The sequence below is a fragment of the Oxyura jamaicensis genome, chromosome 9 (genome assembly GCF_011077185.1).
Source record: "Oxyura jamaicensis isolate SHBP4307 breed ruddy duck chromosome 9, BPBGC_Ojam_1.0, whole genome shotgun sequence".
Taxonomy (NCBI): Eukaryota; Metazoa; Chordata; class Aves; order Anseriformes; family Anatidae; genus Oxyura; species Oxyura jamaicensis.
The window spans coordinates 23,795,978-23,819,684 of NC_048901.1; the positions used below are offsets into that span (position 1 = coordinate 23,795,978).

Consider the following 23,707-nt stretch of genomic DNA (forward strand, 5'->3'; position numbering starts at 1 on the left):
CCCCCCCCCCCCCCCGGGAGCGCCGGGTGGAGGCGGGGGGTACTGCGCAAAGCAACGCCCCCGCGGCGCTGCCCCCGCCTCTTTGCTATGGGGGGGACAGAGGGGGGGCACGGGCACTTGTCGCCTCCTGACCCCCCCCCTTAGGGCAGCAGTGGCTGTGAGGGGGTCCCCGGGGCACCCCCAGTGCCCTCACGGCGCTGCCCTCCTCAGAACCCCCCCAGATAGGGCCGGGGGCTTTGCCACGCTGCCCGGGTGGAGGTTGGTGCATGGAGGGATCCGACCCCCGGCTCGGCTTTCTGTTCTGACAGGAGAAAAGTGGGGGAAATGGGGACCCGGGCGGCTGTTCTCCCATCCCTGCACCTGCAGCCGGCTGGGCCGCGGATCACCCACGGTTATCGCAGTTCGGCTTCGCCGCTTGCTTCCCGGGGCGCTGGGGTACCCCGAGAGCCCCAGCGCGAGGCCTGGGGCACGGCAGGTCCCGAGCCCATCCTGGGCCCATGGCAGGAGCACCAAAACGCCCACAGCACCCACAGGGCACCATGACCCAGGCCCTGAGCTGCTTTGGCCGGCGGCTTGAGGCACCCCAGGGCCTCCCCTCCGTCCTCGGGTGGCTGCGTGCCGCAGTACCAGCCTGCTCCTCCCGCAGCCAGCTGTGGCCAAGTTAGAGATGTAAATGACTGCAGAAACGCTGCACTTGCTCACAGCGCGTCTCGGGTTTGATTCCCCGCACCAGATGTGCCTCCAGAAAAATCGGCCTTTGTAGGAAAAAGGCCCTGCCTCAGCTTTTCGGGCTCCTCCTCCGTGCAGCCAGGCCTGAGAAGCTGGACCAGGGGTGGGTGGGTGCAGTGCCCTGGTCCCTGTGCATTTCGGTGCTGTGGATGGAGAGGAGCCCCCAGTTCCTCCGCTCCCACCCACCATGGCGGGGTTCAAGCCCGAAATCCCCTGGGAAAAGTGAGCACAGGAGCGCACGCACCTGATCGGCAGCTTCAGCACGTGTGGAAGGTGCTAATAAAAGAAAAGAGCTATGGAAGCTCTGTCTCTGGGGGTAAGGTTTAAAAATGAAAGACGAGTACCCCAAATGGCCCGAACACAGGCTCAGAGGCTGCTCCATTCAAACCACGTGAGCCACAGTGTCGGCAGCTCTAGTTATCGGGCCCTCACTTCAACAAATTCAAAAGAAAAAAAAACAAAACATACTGTAAGTTTTGAAGAGAGCCTGGTTTGCAGCCAGGCTTTTCCTCCAGGCCTGCGATGCCCTCACGGGAGCACATGGAAAAGGCCACACATCGGCCTCAGCCCATGGGTTTGCTCCTCTCCTCCGGGTCAGTTTGCCACCGCCCGCTCGGCAGCGAGTCAGGCGGGTAGGTAATAATTAATGCAAGGCCTGATTAAACGGAGGGAAAGCTTCCTGGCGGCCGTCCAGGCGGGTCAGTGTGGCACGATGCCCCTGGGCGCACCGAGCGCTGCTGCCCTCTGCAGATGCACGACCCAGCGGGAAGCCCCCCAAATACCCCAGGACCCGCAGAGGCCCTGCCAGGGGGGGAGAGAAGCCTGGGGGCCTTAGCAGCGTCTGCTTTTGGATTTCCTACTGAGGCTTCTTCTGCAGAGGGTTCGGGGTGTGGGGAGACGCCTGTGCTGCAGAGGGGACAGCTCGCCCTCTGAGCACCAGCTTTACCAGGCACTGAAATCCCTGAGGTTAAATGTTAGGGCTTCATTGCTTATCCCCCTACAGAAGGAGGTAACACGCGGCGTCCCCAGTTCTGGGGGAAAATATGCAATTTCCAATTCTGTGCACATCTTCCAGGATATTTTTTTTTAACCTTCCAGTAAGCCATCACTTAATCGCCATGCCCTGGCCCCTTGCACACCCGCGGGTGCACGCACATGCCTGGAGCTGCCCATGGTCAGCCCCAGGGCTCCAGTAAGGGAGCTGGGCAGCGCATGCAGGTTCCCAGCACTCCCAAAGCCATTCCCCTGCGGGGAGCAGACCCTGCGATACGACTACACCCTCACAGGAAAGCAGACACTCCTGGTTGCAGAGCTGGGGAGCCGGGCAGGGAGCAGGGCATGTTCTCACCGCCATGGGAAGGAAGTGAAGAAATGTGGGTACCTCACAGGAAGCCGCAGCCAGCCCTTTCCTTATGTATTCAGAATTTCCCACTGCCCCACGCATCTATTTTTATGCGTGCCCCGCACCATGTGCTGAGCATCCGGCAAGCACCGCTCCCGCACCGAGCCACGGCCAGCGCTGGGGTTGCTTTGCCCCGATGAAAGCCCCACAGAGCTCCTACAGGATGGGCTCGCCCCAGCCTTCACACAACTGGGAATCCCATATGGCATCACGGGATTTCATCTACATTTGCCGACGATTTACTGGGAGTTATGGATTTAGCTCCTCTTTAAGCCAAGCTAAAGCTTCTCCGGGGTTTAAATCTAGCAAGAAGAAAAAAAAAAAAAAAAAAAAAAAAAGATTATTTTTTTAATCGGTTAATACTAGAAATCACCTTGGAAAGGGGAATATTTGTTTGGATTACATTCATGTGTAATGCTTTAGACCACTGCTTCTTTATTGAGGGAAGATGATGCTGAGCTGTTTTCCATCATTTTGGACATGTTACTCCTCCTTACGAGGAGGTAATCCTCAGGTGATTTAAAAATCCAGACAATGCCTGTCCCTCTTCCATGGACTTTTCATTTCCACAGAGGATTCTGCAGTCTTTTGCAGGAAGGAGCTTTACAAACCCTCCCAAAGCACACAGGTGCCCAAGACAAATATTTAGGATAAAAACTTGTGCAAATAAATATCAGAATGAAACTCTTCTTCGTCCTCTTAGAAGACCAAATATGACTTTATCAGGAAAATAAAGGAAAAAAAAAATAAAAATATCCTCAGTGAATTTATATTCTTTTGGAATTTGTATGAGTTGGGAATTAAAGAGCACCAGGAAAGGTGCTGTTGTGTTGTTGGCCTTCACAGAAACCTGTGTTGTGTTCCTATTTTGATGCAGAAGTTATGATGCACATCTTGCAATCTTAACTTTTCTTGTGGGCCATTTTCAGAGGTACAAGATTTACGCAGAAAACTTTCTACGTGTCCCACAGGCAGCACCTCTGGCTTTACACGACCCAACCACAACTTTCTATTCCCTCAACACATGGAGCAGAAAGCTGCAGTAACCTCACTCTCCCATTATGATCCCCCTGTGCACAGGATGGTGAATGCTTTACGGTGAATTGGAGTGATTAATTTCAGCCACCCAAGTGTTTACAACTTTCTGGTGATTTCTGGTAAGAAACCATGCAGCAAACAATCAGACTTTTCCACGGAGCTGATCTGGAAAGACGCGCTGACACAGCTGCATGGGCTTAATTTTCAGTTGTGCAATTCATAAGCTGGCTCGCACGTGCTTGATAGAGGATTTACAAATGGCCTGATGATTAGTAGGTATGATATCCCACCAGTTATTTACTGCTAATGAATGGAGAACCATTTCTCCATTCTCATTGCTAATGAGCGCGGTGAGATAGCAACAGAAAAGCTATTGCTGCCTCCCCGCAATTTTATTTATGTTCTTAAGAATAAGCTGTTCCTTCGGAAATGCAATGTTCAAATTATGCAAAATGCTATGGCGAGCGCGAGCTTTCCAACAGGACAATATAAAACTGTACGGTTTTGTATTAATATAAATAAATTAAAATGCCACAATTCACCTTGCTTTGCAGCGCTGTTTCTTTGGGAGAGGATCTGTAATGAATTCCATCAGCTACAAATAAGTTTCAGTGCTTTTGGCCTGTACCCACAGACGTGCGCGGTGTAGACCTGATGCATGTTGGAAAGCTGTTTTTTTGGGACCAGCTGCCACAAGCCCCAACCAGTCAGTCCCAGCACCTCATTTCTACATCCTCGCACCCGAACCAAAATTAAACCTCACCCGCAGCACAAATGCAGGGTAGCACCAAGCACAAGGCACCCTCGACACCCTCTGCAGACAATCACACGACTTCACTGACCAGAGATCATAGTTTTCCCCTTTTGTGCCCTGCTGCCCTATTTCCAACAAAATAAGGCTGAATTAGTCCTGCCCAAAGGTGGGGAGTGGTAGGGAGGCAAAATAAATGGGCTTTCCTAATCTCCAGCTGGATGATGAGAAGGAGTAGAGGAAAGTAGAGGGACATTTACAGCTCTCACTCTCGGGTTTTTTGCTCAGTAAAGCCCATTTTCTGCACTAAGATGTGCATTTTAATGGCATGCTGGGAGAAGAATTTGAGCATTTTCCAAAGATGACGAGAAAAGAGGAAAAAAAAATGGTGTGAGAGGAAGGGGAAGAGGGAGAGAGATTTCCCCTGAGATGATGAAGAACCGTGCGGCCTTCAGCTTCCCCAAACAGGGACACGAGGAGATGTTCATGAGTCAGGTGCAGAAACCCAAACCCCATGCCCCGAGCTCTGTGCCCAGCAGCCCTTCAGCAGCCTGGGGATGCCACGAGCAAATTTGGGATTAAAGCCTTTAAACTGTGACGACATCCCTAAAACTCCAGCCCGGCCACGCAGGAGCACAGACACACGTATAACCTGCGTTTACACGCACAGGCAATTAATTTGTCTGCGACGTGCTGCATGCCAGCAGGCTGTAGCTGCTCTCGTCTGGTAACAAAAATCAGCCCCCAGTGATCAGTGAAGGCCCTGAGCCCGGAGGACCACGAGGGCAGCACATGTGGGTGGCGCCAGCACCGTCCTGGGATTATTCTGGGATTATTCTGGGATCGGTTGCCTCGAGCCTGCCTGTCCCATTCCGTTCCCCTCCTGCTTTCCAGCAGGGAGCATCTGGGAAGCTTGGCTAGGGGCTGGCTTTATATGGGAACTCACTTGAATCGCCAAGCTGGTGGTAAAAGCCCAGAACGGGGACTTGGAGGCTGAAGAAATACACAGACCACGCTACTGAATCACTTGGAAATTAAAAGTTTCTTTTTCAAACCCAGCCAGATCCTATAAACACGGAGCACGAGGACAAGCAGATAACAGCAGTGCCCTCTAACTGCTTCCTGAACACAAGCAGGAGCAGCCCTCGTCTGAGTCACGGGCACGACAGGAATAAACAGGCGGGGATTTCTCGCCCCGTTTTGAAGTTCAGTGTCTGTAACTCTGTGCCTGCTGACAAAGCCTGGCGGAAATCTATTTTTATTTTTTGGGGGTCTATTTGTGCTATGCACACACCTCTCCACAAATTAATAAACCCTCACAGAGCTTCACCCCCCTGAACTGTTGGGACCAAGGCTTTTTGGAAGTCTGCGATGGCCGCGTGGGTGCAAACCCAGAACTCAGCCCTCAGAGCCCGGCTCTTGCCGTCTGCTTCACATTTACAACCCTTAAGAAAACGGCTGCAAAGACAGTCCTCTGAGGTTGACTCCCCACTTGAGCAAGCAAAATAAATCTTGGGATCACATTTAGGAGAGGGCCACGTTCTGAAATGCCACCGGTATTGCCCGGGCCTGGCACCTCAGCTCCCCATGCAGGACTTGCAGGCAGGCACAAGAGGGCCGAAAGCACGGCGTGCCGTGCTGTGGGAGCTGCCGACAGGGCCGGCACGCTGAGCGTGAGGACGGAAAACTCTAAAAATAACAGGATAAGCAAGGGTGGATCCCAGCTGAGCCTCGTTAGTCATGGAGAGAGGGAGTCACAGCCGGCGGCGAGGCAGCTCCATATAAGAGCAAGAGAAGGATGCTCCTCGCCTCCCAGCTCCCATTTTTCACTCCCCCACTTGGCCGCAGGCTTCTCCTGCCAGCAGGCTCAGCTCTGGGAGCCCGCAGCTCTTACAAACCACAGAGCATCATCGCCTGCGGGTCTTTAGGGCCAGGTGTGATGTGAGGTATTTCCTCCATGTGGTATTTCCTCCGTGTGGTCTTTCCTCCCCTGTGGCATTTCCTCCCTCCTGAAGCTGAGGGGTGGATCGATAACCAAACACCAGTGATCCGGGTTAGCTGTACGAGCCCGCTGACCCTCTTCTCCTGGCCCCATTAGTGCAATTAGGGCACTAATTGCAGGCCCAGCAGCAGCCCCGGCCTGCCCGGCTCCACCAGGCCCAAAGCCAGCAGGGCCGTGCCCGCAGGGGACACAGGTGACAGCCCCGTCCCTGCGGCCTCCCCGGTGACACTCTGCTGGAGTAAAGGGAACGTGCCTGGGGCTGGCAGGCAGCAGCTCCTTGTTCCCGGGCCAGAAAGCAGAAAATTGCTGCTCTGCTCCGGGCAGGGGCCGGCTGCTGCCTGTCTGGGGGCTGCCCTGAGCAGAAGAGGAGCCGCAGGCAGCGTTCTTTTCCCCAGCCCTTTTCCAGAGGAACACTGCACACACCTTTTGCAAACAAACCCGTGTTTTTCCAAAGCCTTTGGAGCTCCGCAGCAATCAGCCAGCAGCACAGCTATCGATACGCCTTTATCAGAAGCTGTTTCTATGTCTCAGACTCCCTCTACAGAGAAATGACAGGCTGTATTTTACCTGGCTACCTGTGTAAAAGGAATGGGGGGAAAAGCTGCTCATGGGGAGAAAATGGTCAGGGCAGGAGGTTCTCATTGTGCTGGGCAGCTTCCCAACAGGAGCCACAGGCCATGAGCAGAAGGCCAAAAAATGGCAAATGGCTCTGCAAACCAGCCCCCGGCTACGGGGCAGCCCCTGTGCAGGTGTGGGCTTTTGGGATCGCCCAGCAAACTGTCCCCAGGGCAGTAGGGACCTGTCCCCGGAGCGTGTCACCAGCTCGGAGCAGGCACCAGGCCTGGCCTGAAGCTGGTGGCACAGCTTGGTTTTTGTTTTGGCAGAGAGGAGGAATGGCTGGAAATTCCTCTTGAAACTTCCCATGAAGCTAGTTACTGCTTCAAGCCAGCTGCCCCTGTCTCACAGCTGAAATCCTGTCCCTCTGGCACTGCGGGAGGGCAGGGGCTGATCCAGATTTCGGACAGCTCCAGGCTCGGTTCCAGTTTTGTTTGGTGTGGAACACAAACATAAGAGTAATTAGCAGGCATACCGTAAGCAGTATGTCATGTCCTACAGACAACATCAGCACTAAGTTTAAATATAAACCCCCTGCTCCAGAAGGCTCTGTATAAGGACCAGGATTTGCAACAAGTGCTCTGCAACCCATGGAGGGTGCTCATACCGTATGCCTTCAGCCGTGATGGTGGGGATGTGTCCCTCCTAGGACGCCTCCGTGCATGCCACCATGGCCACAAACCCAGTGGCCACCTCCTTGAAGCCCTCCAAGGTTTCTGGGGCCACAGAGGCTCTTCAACATCCATTATTAATATCAGTAATTTCACTATTATGAACCTTCAGCTAATTCCACGTCCAAATCCATTACATTAGTATTCAGATGTGCAGCTAACAAGGTAGGAGGGACTGCGAACAAACTGCTGGAGGAGATGGGAGCTGGGAGCGACCCTGGAGCAGCAGGGTGGCTCTGCAGGGACAGCATCTCGTCCTTAAACAGCTCCACACAGGAGGCCAGAACAGGCCACTGCCCAGGAGCAGCACTGCAAAAGGGATCGTATATTTTACAAGACTTTCAGTGCTTGCCCTGATTATCATGTACTTTCCACTGCAGAGCACCAAGCAGGTGAGAAGCTCCTGGAGATGTTTCTTCAAGGTTACAGCTCCCAGGTCAGCCTCCGCAAGTGATGAGCTAGGAGATACTGAAACTGGGAGCCCAGGAGCCCAGCACCGCCGTGCAAGCACCAGGGCTCGCACCTCTGTGCTCAGCTGGCTGAGCTGCCAGCTGCCCTGCAGGAACACTTTCTCAAGCACTTTAACATTCCTCTTTTCTCCACTTTGCTGCAGCACGACATAAATCTTTTTGTTAGAGCTGTCTCCCCAGGGGAAGGTCGGAGTCAAGCAGCATTTAAGGCTTGAGCACAAAGCCTTCACCCAACAGAAAATCCTATTTCACAAGGTCCAGGTGAAAACTTCCACCCGTCCTCTGCCAGTCACTCGTGCTCAGCCCTCTGCGATGTCACCGCCACACCGCTCCCGCACCCGGCTCTGCAGCCCTGTAATTAAATGGGCTCGAGCAGCTCCTCATATTCCCAATACAGAAAAAAACCCAACCCTCCCCATAAAAGGTCTTCCCCATAAAAAAAGGCCTCTTTCATCTTTGCAAGTCACAGCTAGAAGTTGGCTTTGCAGTTTTCAGCCTGAGAAATAAAAGATGAGGAAGCAGCAGAAGAAAGGAAAGGCCAGCCAGCTTGTGTCAGCCTGCACGCCAAGCTATTAGACATTGCCTATTAATGTCTCTATGCAAGGCACAGCGAACTCAGTAAGGAAACGTGATTCACAGATTACTTGTTTTTAAAACGCGAAGATCAGTTTATCATCAAATTCCTGTCAGGCAAGGAAAACAGGAAACACGATGGCCACACACGACCCAGGTACAGAATCCTGGTATTTCCCCAAGTCCCTCTTTAATAAATCCAATACAGGAGTTACATTAAATAAAAAGTTTAGATTAAATTTTTAATAACTCACTAAAAGCATTTCAATCCTCTACGGACCGTACATACTACCAGCTTTTGTATGCAGAGAGAATTAAGCACTTTAATATAGTTCTCTCTCTCTTTGTTTGGCATTGCCACCTACTAACCGAGAGAATTACATCTCATCCCCACACTTCCCCTTCCCCAACCCCTTCGAATTGCAGTTATTTCCTCCAGCTCAAGTGAACGCTTGGATTTCATTTTAACAAAGCACGGACAGGCTGGAATAAATGGCTTTAGTGCAATTTTCTCATTTAAAGGAGATCTATAGATCACTGAGCAGGAAACCGAAATTGGTGATATAAATAAGATCTACTACTGCTGTGACGCAAATGACTCCATAGGCGTGACAGGGAAAGACAAAGTGGACAAAAAATGATACAAGTACTTGAAAACGCTGGAAACCCTTGAAGACAGCAGCTATTAAGGAGTGCTCCCATCTCAGGCAACAACTGCAGCTCAGGTAACGCAACCCGGGAACTCATTTCCACCAAAGCCATTAACGCTTTGCTTACAGAATTAGGATTGATTTGGGATAAAGGTTAGCTGGAAGAAATATTTCCAAAGCCGGTGCTGGTTTATGTCAGTTATATCTAAGGACGCTTCTCATGCAAAAGTGGAATTATCCGACAATTAGCGGCCAAAATGTACTGAGCCCCACTGCTGGAGAAATTGCAGCCACTGCTCAGAAGCGTTATTCCACCACGATACTTGTGCCTGCTCCTCCTGGCTTGCTTGGGTGACCTTACTGTAACAACAGCCTGCAGCCATAGAAACTCACCGTCCACACTGGCACACGCTGGAAATCACTGAACTGACCAGATTATGTGATTATCCTGAGCAGCTGCTTGCTGTGGGAAATAAATATCTATACAGAGGCACGGGGAGAAACTGGGATAATAGACTTCCTTCCAGAGGCAGCTGTAGCTGACTTCCATAACTGCACCGTGGAAGCACATATATCCTAACAACAGCCGTTCCCTTTGAAAAACAGGAATAAAGCCTGGTTTTCTTCTGACCACATACGACATTTTCAGCAGACCTGTTTAGCACTGCAAGGTTCGCAGGACCTGGAGCACTGGGTACTGTGAAAGCAGTATTCCTAGGAGCATGTCATATTTAAAAGTAACTTCTAAAATACATCGTGCTGTCTGGAACAATGCCCATTTCATCTAAATTTAATACTTATAGCAGCTCCTGCCCCTCTGTGTTGGCAGTGGGCATCGATGGCTGGCTCTGTGCTGCCTAGAAGGCCTGGGTGCAGCTACCACGTGTGGCTTAGCAGCAATTTCCAACTGCAGGAAATCCCAAGCAGCAGGCCCTGAGGAAGGTCAATTGGCATGGCGAAACCTACGTGTTTATTTGTTAAACTAGTTGCCAAACACAAGTTTCTTAAGGCAAGAAAGAAATCCTTTTGTTTCAGCAGGGGGAGTCGCACAGCCTTCTGAACACAAAGCGCTTGGGCGCTCAGAAAGCTTATTTTATGTGCTTAGCCAAAATACTGGAAAATGGTTTGTTTCACATATTAGTGTTTACAAAACAGATCACACAGCGCAGGGAAGCCCATCCTTGCTTTCTGATTGTCATTTGCTTTCTTAGGATGAGAGGCAAGCCCCAAGTGTCCTTCACAAGGCAGCCACCCTGAGAGGCACCAGCCCTGGGCCGCGTTCCTCATCGCAGCGAGGACGGAGGAGAAAAGTTCATTGCCAAGAGGGAGAAAACACTGCGTGCTTGTGTGCAGATAAGGGCAGCGCTGCGTGCATGTGTGCCCACACAGAGGATAAATCGTGTGGGACGGCTGTGACGGGACACTTCTCCGAGCAGTGTGGTGCTTTGCTCTGCTGTCCGTCCCCCGGCCTGTGCTGCGGGCAGCGTGCTCGCCCCTCGCTCCAGGCCCGGTGCTCCATGGCACAGCCACAAAGCCTCTCCCTCGTTGGCAGCAGGTATGTGGAAAGCAGGAGGTCCATTTTTGCTACCAGGAGAGACTCAGCAGTGCTAACCTCTCCCAGACACCGCTCATCAGACCAGGCTGTGGTGGAAGCGCCACGAAGCCGCCTGCCTCAGCAGGGGATGGGCGCTGGGCTCCCTGCCCCGCACCAGGCCCGGCCTTCTGCTGGCAGCCCCCAGCCCTCGCCCTCCTTCCACTTTGGGCGCAAACTTCGAAAAATAAGCGAGGAGGCTGCTGCGGGATGGGTGCTGGATCACAGGAAGGGCAGCGGCTGCTCTGTGCCCTGCCCACATGGCTCCCACATCCTCCGCCAGCTCAGACATTGGCCCTCCTGCTTGCCGTGGTTATTTGATTCCCTTTTGACACATTTCCACAAATCTGAGGGGCCGGTGGGCTCCCTACTTGTTCCTGAAAGGCTTTGCCAGCAGCAGCCCTGGCAATGAGGCCTGGCCTGCAGCTCGCCTGGCCTTGGAGTGCTCCTCTGCAGATCCAAAACGCATTTTGAGTTACACTGAACGAATACTTGGTCTTTACATGCCTATTAATACACTCCGCCTATAATTTCTCTCTTCCCATACACCATGATTACACACGCACGAGCCCTGGGTAAGCACTGGCCCGGCAGTAACTGCTGTCCTGTGGTAAAATAACGGGTTTTGCACAGCACAGGCCAATTCTGAGAGCTGAAAGCCGCTAACCCATTCCCTTAGCACACCCAATATGCAAGAAAAGAGATGCCTAAGTACATAATGATTATCCTATCAAGTGTTCCTGCTGCTGTTTCAGCCTCAGGTACCACTTCTGTGTAAGTGGAAGTCTGGAGGCGCCGGAGGGCAGGGGACACGGCTCCTGAGGCAGAATGGCTCCGTCTCGGTGTTACGCTGGCAAAACCCTGCTCTAAGGCAATCCAGATTTTGACTTGCATAAAAGCTGACTTCTCTCTTTAGAAACCTTCAGCGTCTGCTACTTCCTGTACCAAATACCCCAAACATGCTTAAAATATGCTCATCGAACCTTACAACAGGCAGCATCGTGAGGGGCGCTTTTCAGCCTCGCACACAAGCACATGGCAGAGGGTTTGCTGCTGCCTTCGCTGCAGTCAGCATTTCAATCACCCCACTTCTCAGCTCGTTTTGGTGATTTCTGCATAACGTATGAAACGGTCACTTACCAAACGACCAGGAAGCACTGCCAGCTTGCTGGTGTCCATAACACAGCGTAGTTACCATAATATTAATGCTCAGATGAAGGAGAATCATTCATCAAAAAGAAATCCGCATGCCATCACCCCATGTATTTAGCACTTTCTATAATGAAAGGCTTTGCGGCAGCGACGGAGATGGAGTTTTTGTCCTGGATTATTAATTGTGGTCATTTTGCCCGGACGGGTCTCAGCAGCAGCAAACATACATCTCCCCCAGTCCATGTAATTACCGCCGCTCCTCACGAAACAAGCCCTTCAGAGTACCTGGAGCTGTTTCCTTAGCTTAATGACATGGCACACTTGGGCAGAACCATTAATATCTTGCCAGCCTCACCTAACCTTTGAGCTGGGTGGAAGGCGGCCAAAGTACGCTGCCAGTTGGATGCAGAGGCGGCCGCCACGCACAGCCTCGCTGCGGCACGTCACCCCGCGGGGACACCGCGCACAGCCAGCCCGCTGCCTGGCCGAGTTACACCTCTGTCTGAAAGGTGTGCCTGCCTCGTCAGCTGGGCCCCGAAACAAATGGGCTGACCCCGGAGCACCTCTCTCACCCAGACAGTCACGTTCCTCTCTCCAGTCGCCGTAGGAGGAGTTAAATGGTCAAAGCCGGTAAATGGAAGAGCCCTGGTGCAACTGCTGTCAGGTGGGGACAGGAGGTCTGGCAGTGCTCCTGCATCGCAGGAATGACAGAAATGTAATTTCTTGCAAGCCACGAGTTGGATTTTGAAAGTGAATGTGTCAGAAGTTAACGTGCTGACAGTTCTTGTCGGGGGAAGATGCCTGCCGGGCATCGCAGCCCTGCCGGTTCCTCCCTGCTCTCAGCCAGCATCACACGTCACCAACGGATGGAGAGCCTAACACTTTAAGTGAGCTCTATCAAGCAGCTCTTACTTATTTTGAGTGAGAAGAAACCCCCTGCCAATCTCACCAAGCAAACATTTGCTCCCTAAATGCTGGAGACGAAGCACGCAGGCAGAGCACAGAGCTCTGCAGCCAGCAGCACCGCGGCTCCCGTTTGACCCCAGCCCATGACCGACAGCCAGACACTCCACCAGAGACAGACCCTGCCCTGGCCAACTATTAAATCATTTCAAGATTTAATCCTGGACCATAATATATACTTTGAATTCGTCTCCACGGGCAGCAGGCCACGGTTAACCGCTCCTTGGAGCGGAGCAGGAGCACTGCGCCCATCTCCTCTAAATCACGACAGCCTGGAGAGCCAAGTGATTCAGAAGGAAACAAATTTAACTTCCCATCACAGCGAGCGTGTTCTGCAGAAAGCAGGAGCCCACACGCCCGAGGGCGAGGTACAAGCCTGGGCAGACCGTGCTGAGGCACGACGTGTTATATATACTGCCAAAGGTAGCGGGTATCTGGCATCTGCCTGTCTCGGCAGCGTATGGAGGAACATGCCAGCGATGAGAAGGGAAAATACAGACTCCGACACACTCCCACCCGTGCACAAGTCCTGGAGGCTGCAGGGACAAGCTTTTATCACCACTGCCTGCAAGGAGCCTGTTCTGCGGGCAGCACCGTTCATTCAGCAGGGCCATCCATCTCCGGGCCATCGCAGCGCTGAAGCCCCGGTAGGGACACAAGCCACCTGAGCCATCTCCTGCCTTGCGAGGGGTTTTTTTTAATTGACTTTGGAACATGCAGATATTTTTTCAGAAAATACACGCCATTGATTGTAATTACCATCCTCCGAGATGCAATGGGAAGAAAATGAAAGCCATTAATGCTGATTTTGACTTCATTAGAAGCAGTAGGGAAACTGCGAGCACGAGGCATTGCTTCCTGCGCACCTCCGCGGCCCCGAAGTGCCACAAGTCGCGGCACGGCACATTTCTTCCAGCCTGACCTGGCTCAACAGACCGGGCTTGCAGGTGGCCCCAACACGTCAGTGGGGCCTATCCCAAAAGAAACCATCCCCTGGGAAGCCAGGAAGGATGCACAGCCACACGTCCCCGCTGCAGCAAGGCGCTGTGAGCTCCACCCGGCCTTCCTTCCCTTCCACCTTGCCCGGCTAGGGACGGGAAACGCTCGCCCCTCGTAACGGAACCGGCAGCTTTCAAGTACTTTTTTTTTTTAAAAGTCTCATTTAAAGTCTCCCCACCTCGTCCCTGTTGACGACATCATTCTAGAGTACACCGACCAAGGCCTTGACGCTGAAATTTCTCTTTTTTCCCTTTTTCAAACATATTCATCTCGCAGCTGGAGCCAACCAGCCCATTGTCTTACTGCCTAGGTTCACCTCGCGGTTTCCATGCTCACAGAGGTTTGGGTTTCCAGCAGGCAAGACAACATTGTGTTATAAATAGCAAGATGCTGAACCTTAGGAAAATGTCAGGGTCACAAATAAAAACAAACTATCAGAAAGATTTTCTCTTCAAGCTGATTGCAGCGAGCCTTTAAGGCACTGCATCCCTCTGTCCCGGTGTCACCTCTGACATCTGCCATCACTCCAAACCCGTGCCATGGGAGGTCTGTGGGACCAGGAGGTGCCACCCATCCACATGTCCCACCCCAGCAGGGCCTGAGAGGACTTTGGTGGAGACAAAATGCACCTCTCCCATGGGGAAATCAGAGCAGCAGAGCTCGGATTCCTCCTCCTCCCATCCTGGGTGAGGGTGGATCCAGTCCCGGAGCCTCTAGGAGCATCCCGGGCTCCTATGGGACAGGAGCATGCCCGGACGGAGAGGGGCAAGAACAGCCCAGCACCACAAACCACACGAGCTGTTGTTCCTGGGGCTCTGCGAACTCCATTTGGGGTTTGGGTGGAAGACCAAGGACGGGGGGTTTCCACCTGGGCTGCCAGCTCTGACTGTGCAGCGGGGAACCCGGGCTGCGGGCAGGGAAGGAGACCTTCTGTGGGCACAGCCACACACCCCAGCTCGGCGGGGTGAGCCCAAGGAAAGCCTTACAAGCAAGATTCCTTAGGTGGCACCTCACCTCTCAAAGCACATAACCGGAGGCAAAGAGTTTCCAGCAGCGCTGCTGCTCCCAGCAGCCGGGGCAGCAGGAGTTTATCTGATCGCGCTGCAGAGGAAAGCCTCCGAGCCACAAGAAAAGCACTTTTTTTTGTTGTTTAAAGCCGAGTTTCTGCACGAATAGCAGGAATTAAGGTTACCTGTCTAGGTTCCTCTGAGCACCGAGGCCACCCCATTCAGGCCCTGGAAGGCGAGCCCCTCTCCCGCTGCTGTGGGAGATAATCCATCCCTGCCAGCACCCGCCCAGATTTTTCAGCAATTAGTTGCAAGTCGAGGATTTCGGGGAAAATCCCCTACCTCGCGGGGCGAGATGACTCCACAGGATGCGAGGGGACGGAGGCAGCCCCGGAGGAACCGAGCCCAGGCTGCGGGGCGTGGGCGCCGGGGCTCGCTCCCGGCTCCCCGCTGCCACCGCACCCGGGGGCTCCCGCAGCGGCCGCAGGAAGGAAAGGGGGGGGGGGATTCTCGCCAGCCTCCCCCCGACCCTCCCCGAACCCCCCCCCGACCCCCGAGCCCCACTCACCGAGGCGGGGCTGGCCCGCTGCCCCCGCTCCTGCTCCCGGCACTGCAGCCCCGCCAGGTGCCTCTCCAGGGCCGCCCAGTCCATGGCCGGTGGTGGCTGCGGGTCCCGGGGGGGCTGCGCCCCCTTCTCCCCGTTCCCCCCTCGCCCCCCGGCGCCCCTCCGCGACCCCCGGCGCCCCCCCCCGCCCGGCCCCGCCGCTCCCCCCCCGGGCCCCCCCCGCTGCTGTGGGGGGGGGGGCAGCGGCGGGGGGCGCTGGTGCGGCCGTGGGCGGGGGGCTCCGGGGGGGGCTCCAGGAGGGGGGCGCTTCAAGGAGCCGGGGGAGCCGCTGCGGGGAGCGGAGCGGCGGAGGGCATCGGCGGAGCGGCAGAGAGGCGGCGGGGAGGGCAGGGAGCCCCCGTCCTCCTCCTCCTCCTCTTCCTCTTCTTCCTCCTCCTCCTCCTCTTCCTCCTCCTCCTCCTCCGAGTCGCCCAGCGCCGCCAGGTCCAGGCTGCTGGGGGACGGCGAGGACTTGCAGTCGGAGCACGGCGTCACTTTGCTCGAGTTGGACTCGGAGCTGGAGCGGCTGCTGCCGGCGTCGCTCCCTAAATCCATGCCATCCTCGCGGGGGTCCTGCCGGGGGAGAAGCGAGAGGCTCCGCGTCAGGGATGCCCGGCCCCGACCCGAAGCCACCGGGAAGGAAAAAAAACAAAACAAAACAAAACGCCGGGGGTTTGGAGCCGGGGTGGGGGGCGGGGGGGCGGCTGCCCCCGAGCTCCGGAGCCTCCGCCGAGCCGCCCCGAGGCGGCCGGGAGGCGGCGCCGGCCCCGCGATCGCAGCGCCCCCGGCGGCTGCCGGGCCCCGAGGGCGGCCGGGGCGGGGAGGACAGGAGCTTTCTTTCCCCTCCCTTTTAAAAAAAGCAGCTCGAGGGGCCTCTGAACAGCCCTGCCCCAAAAGCGGGTTCTGCTCGGGGTTGGGGGGGGGGGGGGGGGGGAGGGTGTGGAGGCGTGCCCCACCCGCAGGTGCCCCCATCCCCATCCCGAAATGGGCTGCGGGGAGCTGCATCCTGCTGGGTGCTGGGTGATGATGGGTGCTGGGGACACCAAACTTCTCGCAGCCCCAGGGGTGGCGGAGGGAGAGCCAGCAGCTCGCCTTAATCACGGTGGAGTTTTAAAATTCGGTCATTTAATCGTATTTGGAGTTTATTTTTTGGGAGAGAGAGAAGCACATCCTTAAGGCTGCACGGGGTTTTAAAATGCCACCCTGCGTGGGGCTGAGGGGGTAGTGCCTGACACCGATGTGTGTGACATGGGACAGACAAACAGGGCCGGTGGGGGCGTCTGGCTTGGTGGAGCTGGTGGCAGAGCCCACGGCTCCCTGTGCCAGCTCCACGTGCCCTGCTCGCACAGGGGGACCTGGCATGGCCCTGCAGGTTCTTCCGAGCAGCATAAAGGGAAGAGGGGGAGCAGGAAAACATCTGCAGCTGTTTAAATCCTGAGACTTTTGAACTAGTTGCTGTGCTGCTATTCATCCCCAGCAGATGACAAACCTCTGCCAGAGCAGCCGGGGGAGGCATAGGGCAATTGCCTTACACAACGTGGGGCCAATGTGGAGGTCCCGGTTCTGCCGCCCCCCCTGGGAGCATCGCCCACAGGCTGGTCCCAGAGCTTGCACTGACATACTTGGTTTTAGATGATGGGATTTAGATTTAGATGACAAATGCTGGGGGGAGCTTGCTGAGGTCAGGACACATAATCAGTGGCAAGCAGTGTCAGCACAGAGGTCTCAAATCCACGTCTCCACAACCCATAACACAGCCACCACCTTCCCTTTATTAGCGGCAATGATCTGCAACACACAAGGAGGTGGCCATGCTCAGGAGATTATATCTGCTTGGGCAATTTTGGGGTCCTGTTCCGCTCCCATCCCTCTGGTGACAGGGGACAAGCAACACAGAGGTCCCAGAAATAGACACCGGGTGTGACAAACCTACACTGTGAGCTCTCCTGAGCAGACAGAAACACCTGTGCCTGGTGGTGTGGGAGACCCGGGGTCCCTGCCACAGCTCAGTATGGCTGCAAGGAGGCTACAGCACCAGCGAAAGCTTGGTCACAAAGACAGGATCTCTCTGGACATCACCAGGTGCTATCCAGGCTCCAGCATGGAGTAAATCCTGGCACTCTCCAGCTAACCGAGAGCAGCTGTGGCCAGGGCTGCTCCCCCCATCCTGCCCTGTCCTGCTTCCCTCCCCTGGCTGCTGGTACCTGCCGTGGGACCCATAAAATCAGTGACTGTGCAAAGTGCACTTGTAAAAATAATCCCAGCGAATGGCAGAAGGGAGCAGGAGTTAAGCCTCCATCCTGGAAATGGATCACAGTGCAAAAAATCTGTCCCAGTTGCACAGCTCAGTGGCTGGGGGGATTGCGTTTGACATGTTTTGTGGGGCGTATTTCTGTATTTGAGCATATTTCTGTATTGCAAGGCGGGGGAGCAGCCTGATCGGTTCCAGTCTGGTAGTCACAGGCTGCAGAAAGCTTTATTTATAGGATCTTACAGTGCGTGTGATTGATTAGGAAGATTTCTTTTCTTTCCTGCGACAAGTGTAAGGCTAACATTGCGTGGAAGAGGAGGGAGCTCCTCTGCCACGAGGCACACTGACTTCTCAGGGCACTGCCTGTCCAGGCAGGACTCCATGGATGCTCACGGTCCTTTCTGTGGTCACCTGAGTTCCCTTTGCACTTCCAATGCGTTCAAGTTTCATGACAAAAAGTCGCCATGGGCCCAGCAATGCAAGGCTAACGCCCGGCAGCGTGGCGCTGCCACCTGGGCCTCGCAGGGACACAGCCCTCAGCAGAGCCCCAGGGGTCTCACTCCTGGGGTCTCATTCCAGGTGAAACCAGCTCAGTGGGAAGAAAGGAGAAAAAAGCATGAGAGGAAGATGTGTCCAGTACGATACCTGAAGAAAAACAGCCCCTGACAAAATGGGGTCTCACCATCAGCAGACAAGGAGCAGGTCCTTGTCCCACGTCCCTGCCAACCCACACCCAGGCCTTCCTTCAAGCACAGGCATTCCCTCCTTAGGTTACTCAGAATATGTCTGTTTGATGATTTTCTAAGTTTCTTTTTTTTTTTTTTTTTTTTTTTTTCACTTTCTCTGCAGACAGATGCAGTTGTTTTACCCTTGTAAAGTAAGCCCTCTGCATTCCTAATTATAGATGGGGGCTATATTTCCACTTGACCCTTCAGAAGAAGCTGGTTATTGTTATTCACAACACACATGTAATTTCTTCTCCTTTACAAGCCTACATCAAATAAGTTGCTTCTCCAAAGCGAAGAACGGCTTGAAATTCGTATGAATTTTAAAGGGTGGAGGGTGTGAACACGAGCCCTTGTAGATGAAAGAATGTGCTTTACAGTTATTTTATTCAGTGCAAAGGAGGTTTTAATACAAACAAGGCTGGTTGGGTTGATTCTGAAACAGAAATATATCACAAAAATAGAGTCCTTACTACTTCCCCTGAATGAATGCAGGGCCAGTTTAAAAGCAGCTTGCTTATTATCATAAGCTATTAAATTTACTTCATTTTGCCATTTTGGCACTATTCTAGCCTCATACTAAGATACATTTCAGGCGCTTTCTCGCTCGTGCTAACCTGCAGAAGCTGTTAGGGAGGGGAAGGAGGGAGGCAGGGACAGCGAAGGCCCAGGCAGCCTCTCAGGGCCTGTACGCCCAGACCCAGACCCCAGAGCAGGGTGATGGCAGCTCTTCCTTTCACCTCAGCACTCCTGAAGCTCCCAAACGTTCACCCAACATCTTCACCCAATGCTTCTGGATCGTGTTTACCTTAAATTTTGGCAGGGGAGAGTTGCCCCTTGTTACTCTGCGGATGGGGCCTTGCCAGGGAAATGGCGCTGCCCTGCCGTGACAGGAATGCCGCGCTTCCTCTGAGCACCAGCAATTTTTGTATTTCCTTTCAAGAAAAAGGAAAAGGACCGCCCGGAGAGCAGTCCTGGTCGTTCCTTAAAACCAATCCGACCTCCATCTTCGATGGAAAGCCAAGTGGCACTGTCCCACACCTCCAGCCCCTTCCCACAGCTTCATTTGCACCGTTTCTGAGGGAAAAGCACCGCACTCAGAGCGCCAAGAGGAGCAGGCAGATACCATGGTGACAGACACCTTCCAGTACTGCGAAATCAAACAGGAACTCAGAAATCTGTGTTTTAAGGCCAAATTATATATAGGAGCAGCACATGCTTGACATCTGCCGCTGTTTCCTATTAGTGCCGTTTGCTTGATTAATCCCCCGCAGCCCACCCAGCATAGGGAGGTACTGCCCGGGCTCTCTTTGAGGGATTCAGCAAACTCCTGCACAGGACAGCCCTGGAGAACCTCCTGAGGAGGACAAACCTCGCCGAGGTCCCACCACCAGCTAACAGGATTTGGGATTTGAGGCTTCATCCCCTGTACTGCAGGGCTCCCCACCCCGTGCCGGGCAGTGCAGGGGGTGCTCAGTCCCAGCTACAGCTGAGCTGGCAGCTCCAAATTATTTCCACAGACATCAGAGTAGGCACGAGAATGGAAAAGGTCAAATTTAAGGCTGAATGCTGCTGGGAAAGGAACATATCACTCATACTGAAGTGACGGCTGCAACACATCTCCAGGTACATCCAGGAGAGAGATGCCCTGCCCTCCGCCAGCTGCCTGTGGCCCCTCATGAACTGTCAGGAGCTCGAGCAGCCAAATGCCCTTGCATGCTGCTGACTCACCTCACTTGGTGTACAGTTGCATTGCATTTGGTATTTCAGACATTTTTTTTTTCTGTTTTACTACTGCTTATTCAATCACCAAAGGCCATCTCCTCTAGAAACCACCAATACCAGCCTGCAGTCGGGTGAGCCCTACCACGTGCCACAGCCCCGATGGTGTTGCTCATCGAGGACCACAAGGTTGCTGCATTACCTCTCATTTCCCGGGCAGCCCCATGCCTTCCTGCAGCTCTGGTAACCACCCACCCACCCGCCTGCAACACCGAAACACAAAATAATGCCGTTCCCACTTAAAAATGAACAGCGTGCAGCACGGCAGATGCCGGGCAGAGGATGGAGGCAGTTTCTCCCTATAAGGGAGAAACAAACCCCCTTCAATTAAAATTATTTCTTGGCCATTTTAATAGGGCAGAACAGAAAACTGCTGAAACCTCCCGAGACTTGTCATTCAGGACGCCAAAGCGGCCGGTCACGATGATTAATTTTATTCCCAGCCAGTGGGAAATGTGCTGATACACACACCAGAGGTTTTATCACCGCTTCGGCAAGGCAGGGATTACCACCTGAATACAGTCAGAGTGAAATTATGCTGAAATCAGTAGAAAGCAAATACAGCGTTAAAGGCAATTACCAAAAAAAATACCCTTCAAGGACTAAATGGGCTGCAATTATGTTATTAGCAGCCCAGTAGCAGCCCTGGGAGTTCCTCTAGTGCCTTCTCCTCTGCAGGCGAGGAGCGTGGCTCTGCTGCCCCCTTCTCTTTCATCCTTTGGTGTGATGCCTGCCTCCCACTGCCCCCTCTGGCCCTGTCCATCGCCTGGAGGTGACACCCCGACTGTCCCCAGGGCTGGCACACAGCACCTGGGGGCTTGGGGAGCTGGGGTAGGTGATGCAGATGTGCCTGGTACCTTGGGAAACATGATCTTTCCTCCTCCTCCTCTTCCTCCTCCTCTTCCTTCCTTCAGGACTGTGCCCACTGTCACATACTTTTCCAGCAAGGACACATTGCCGGGGTTTATGGAAGCTCGGTGAGGTTGTGAATTCCCCTTTTCTCCTGCTTTCCTCCTGCTGTGGCTGCTTCCCCCAGTCCGGGCAGTCACAAGGAGCCAGCAGAGCACTCAGAGCTTGGTAAGCACAAAGCGAGGTCAGGAGGGATCCCCCTTATCTCCACCAACACCTCTGGAATTCGGTGTAATCACCAAGGCCATGGAAAAAAAATGCCATTTCCTAAACTGGTTTCACAGGCACGTTGGTAAGGAATGCAGCTGAGGAAATAGCTGAAATAGTTCTGCATGACTCCACAGCAGCACCGCCACATCTTGATATTTCTGGAGTCGCTCTAAACCTATTAACTCACGAATTCCAGCGTGCATGGAGGAGGTTACTTAGTGCCAGAGGTCAGCGCTGTGACAAAACCCATCCTACCCTGCTCCTCTGTGCTCACGGGGAGCAGAGAGCAGGGGAACGGGGAGGAACCGGCCCCTTAATGATGTGTGGGTGAGGAGCTGAGGCTGCTGCCTCCGTCAGCTCCGCTGGTCACGGAGGTCACAAAGCTGGGGGCTGGTGGCATCACGGAGGAGAGGGAGGACAGTGCTGGTGTCCCTCAGCTGCCTCCAGCCCAGCTGGCTAAGCTCAGGGAGACAATGTTGGGAGCAGGAGCCAGTGCTCGGGAACTTATCCCCAAGTGTCCTGGCTGATCGGAGGTTGCACACCTCAGGCAGAACGAGGCGAGATGCTTGGAGAACTCACCCGCTGATTTGAGGCCACAGTTTGAGGAAAAAAAGTTGAGGATATTCCCTAGGCTGTCAGGCACTGCTGGCGAGCTCGGCCCAGGGAGCACCCCTGCTCTGAACCCACCACTGCCGCCGACTCCCAGCGTGCAGCCAAGGGCAGCTATCTTTTGTTACCCCTTTGCCTCTGCATCTTTACGCGCCGGCGTACATTTCGATGCAGTTCAGGTTCAGAGGGGCACGGCCTGCTGCTTTGCTTTCCTCTGATGATTTACGATGTGCTTCGTGCAGCCTGCTGGAGCAGCGCCTGGGCACGGCAGCTCCACGGGCAGCCCGAGCCGTTCCTCGCAGCGGCTGCCTGGCACCCACCGCCCTCGAACAGCTCTCCAAAATCCACGGGACGGCTCAAAGCCTCTCCCGCCTTCATCCCGGGTGTCCCAGGGGACTAATAACCAGCCTGCAAAGACAGCAGGGCCACGCCAGCCTTATCTGCCATCGGTGGGCAGCCTCTCGCAGGCTGTCTGCCAGCCTCGGACCTGCTGGGGACTGCAGAGCGTACCGAAGAGCCAAGGGCCGGCTGATTTACCACATTAGGAATCCGCTCAGCCCTCTCTGGGAAGTATTTTGTTTCTAATCTGTATTCCAAATAAGAAATGCAACTTCAAAAAAGGCCAAAAATAACATCACGGTACCAAAAAAAAAAAAAAAAAGGAAAAATAAAATATGTAACTACAGCACATGTAGCTGCGAGGAAACAAAACCTCTTCCCTGATGATGAATTATACTTCGCTTGCAACAGATGCAGCTCTTTATATTTGTTTTCTGCATAAATCTACATATTAGCCTGAAAGCAACTGTATGTGCTTTGTCTTGCCTTGGTTACATCAGTCACTGCTCTTTTTTAGCTGATTGCCTTCGAGTGCTGGGCTGGGCCCTCCAAGTGCAGCTTTGCTTCTGACAATGGCCCTGCTTTGGAGCTATTCCAGCACCAAAAGTGCCTGGTGCTTCGGCAGGGGCTGTGCCATGCCGAGCTCCGTGTGCCCGGAGCTGCCTCCCCGCCATGCGGGTGTGGGAACAGCCAAGGTCTGCTTCTGTCCTTTACTCGCCATTTATAATTTATCACCGTTGTTTAATAATTTGTAGCGCTTGGAAATTCCTGCCGCATCCCCGAGCCTGTTGCAGGTGGCAGTGGACAAACACAGGGTGAACGTCCCCATGCCAGCCCCACATCCCTCACCCAGAAACACGCAGCGTGAGGCTGCAGGGACACGGGGACACTGCTGGGGAGCCTCCACCTGCTCCCCGGCCCAGGGCAAGCAGGGCTCAAGGACACAGCACCCAGGAGCATCCCTGTCGGTGCAGGGCAGCTGGAGGGGCTGCAGCAGCCCCCAGCCCACCCGGTGCCCGTGCCACAGGGGAGGCAGCAGCGGGAGCGTGGTGTGGGCAGTACTCGCTGCAGCCTCTGCCCAGAAAATGGAAGAGTGCAGGTACCAAATATAATTACGTTATTGAACAGTGAGCACATTTTTTTCAGCTTTTCATAATCTCATTTAGTGCTATTGGGGTCAAGTGAAATTACTGTTAATTGTTTTTACGAAACGCGGCTGATGAATTTGTTTTTCTCTGCAGGATCATAACTCTCGGGGAGAATCATTTTCCTCTCCTCAAGAAGCCTTACTTAACAACCGCGTGCTCGAAACTGAAGTGACGAAGCAAGCAAACAATTACTGCAGCACTTCGTTAACGGGAGCAGACTCATCCTAAAGCCGTACCCTGGGAGGAAAGCCCTCCTGGCTGCGCTGCTCTCCGGGACACCCTCTGTGCTCACCAGGGGCACCGCACAGAGGCCGGGTGCTGCGGGTAGAGCCAGCTGCCACCTCTCTGTCCCCACAGCCTGAACCTCCGCAGAGGTGCAGGAGGCTGGGGGCAGCTCGGGGGCTGTGGGAAGCAGCATCCCTAATTCCCCCCGTCCTGCAGAGCCGTTTTTTACAGCGGTGGAGGCGTGCAGGAGCTCTAGCCAACGCGGGCTGCAACCGGCTTAAGGCAGGACAAG

The 23,707-nt window shown here is 54.2% G+C and overlaps 1 protein-coding gene and 1 long non-coding RNA gene across 6 annotated transcripts in view; one reads left to right on the forward strand and one right to left on the reverse strand.

The window, feature by feature from the left end:
- The window catches only part of LOC118171350 (schwannomin-interacting protein 1), a 134,299-nt gene that overhangs the window by 17,812 nt on the left and 92,780 nt on the right, over positions 1-23,707 (reverse strand). For 4 of the 5 annotated variants that reach the window (XM_035334391.1, XM_035334392.1, XM_035334395.1 and 1 more), the window contains one exon: positions 15,182-15,790. In XM_035334391.1, the coding sequence (XP_035190282.1) occupies positions 15,182-15,790 (609 nt within the window). Of the gene's footprint in view, positions 1-15,181; positions 15,791-20,832; positions 21,008-23,707 lie in introns of those variants that run through there. The other variant, XM_035334393.1, reaches the window with a different exon arrangement.
- LOC118171353 lies at positions 6,980-18,920 on the forward strand. The gene is made up of 3 exons (XR_004753169.1): positions 6,980-7,134; positions 16,154-16,156; positions 18,910-18,920. It is a non-coding gene; the product is annotated as an uncharacterized LOC118171353 (long non-coding RNA).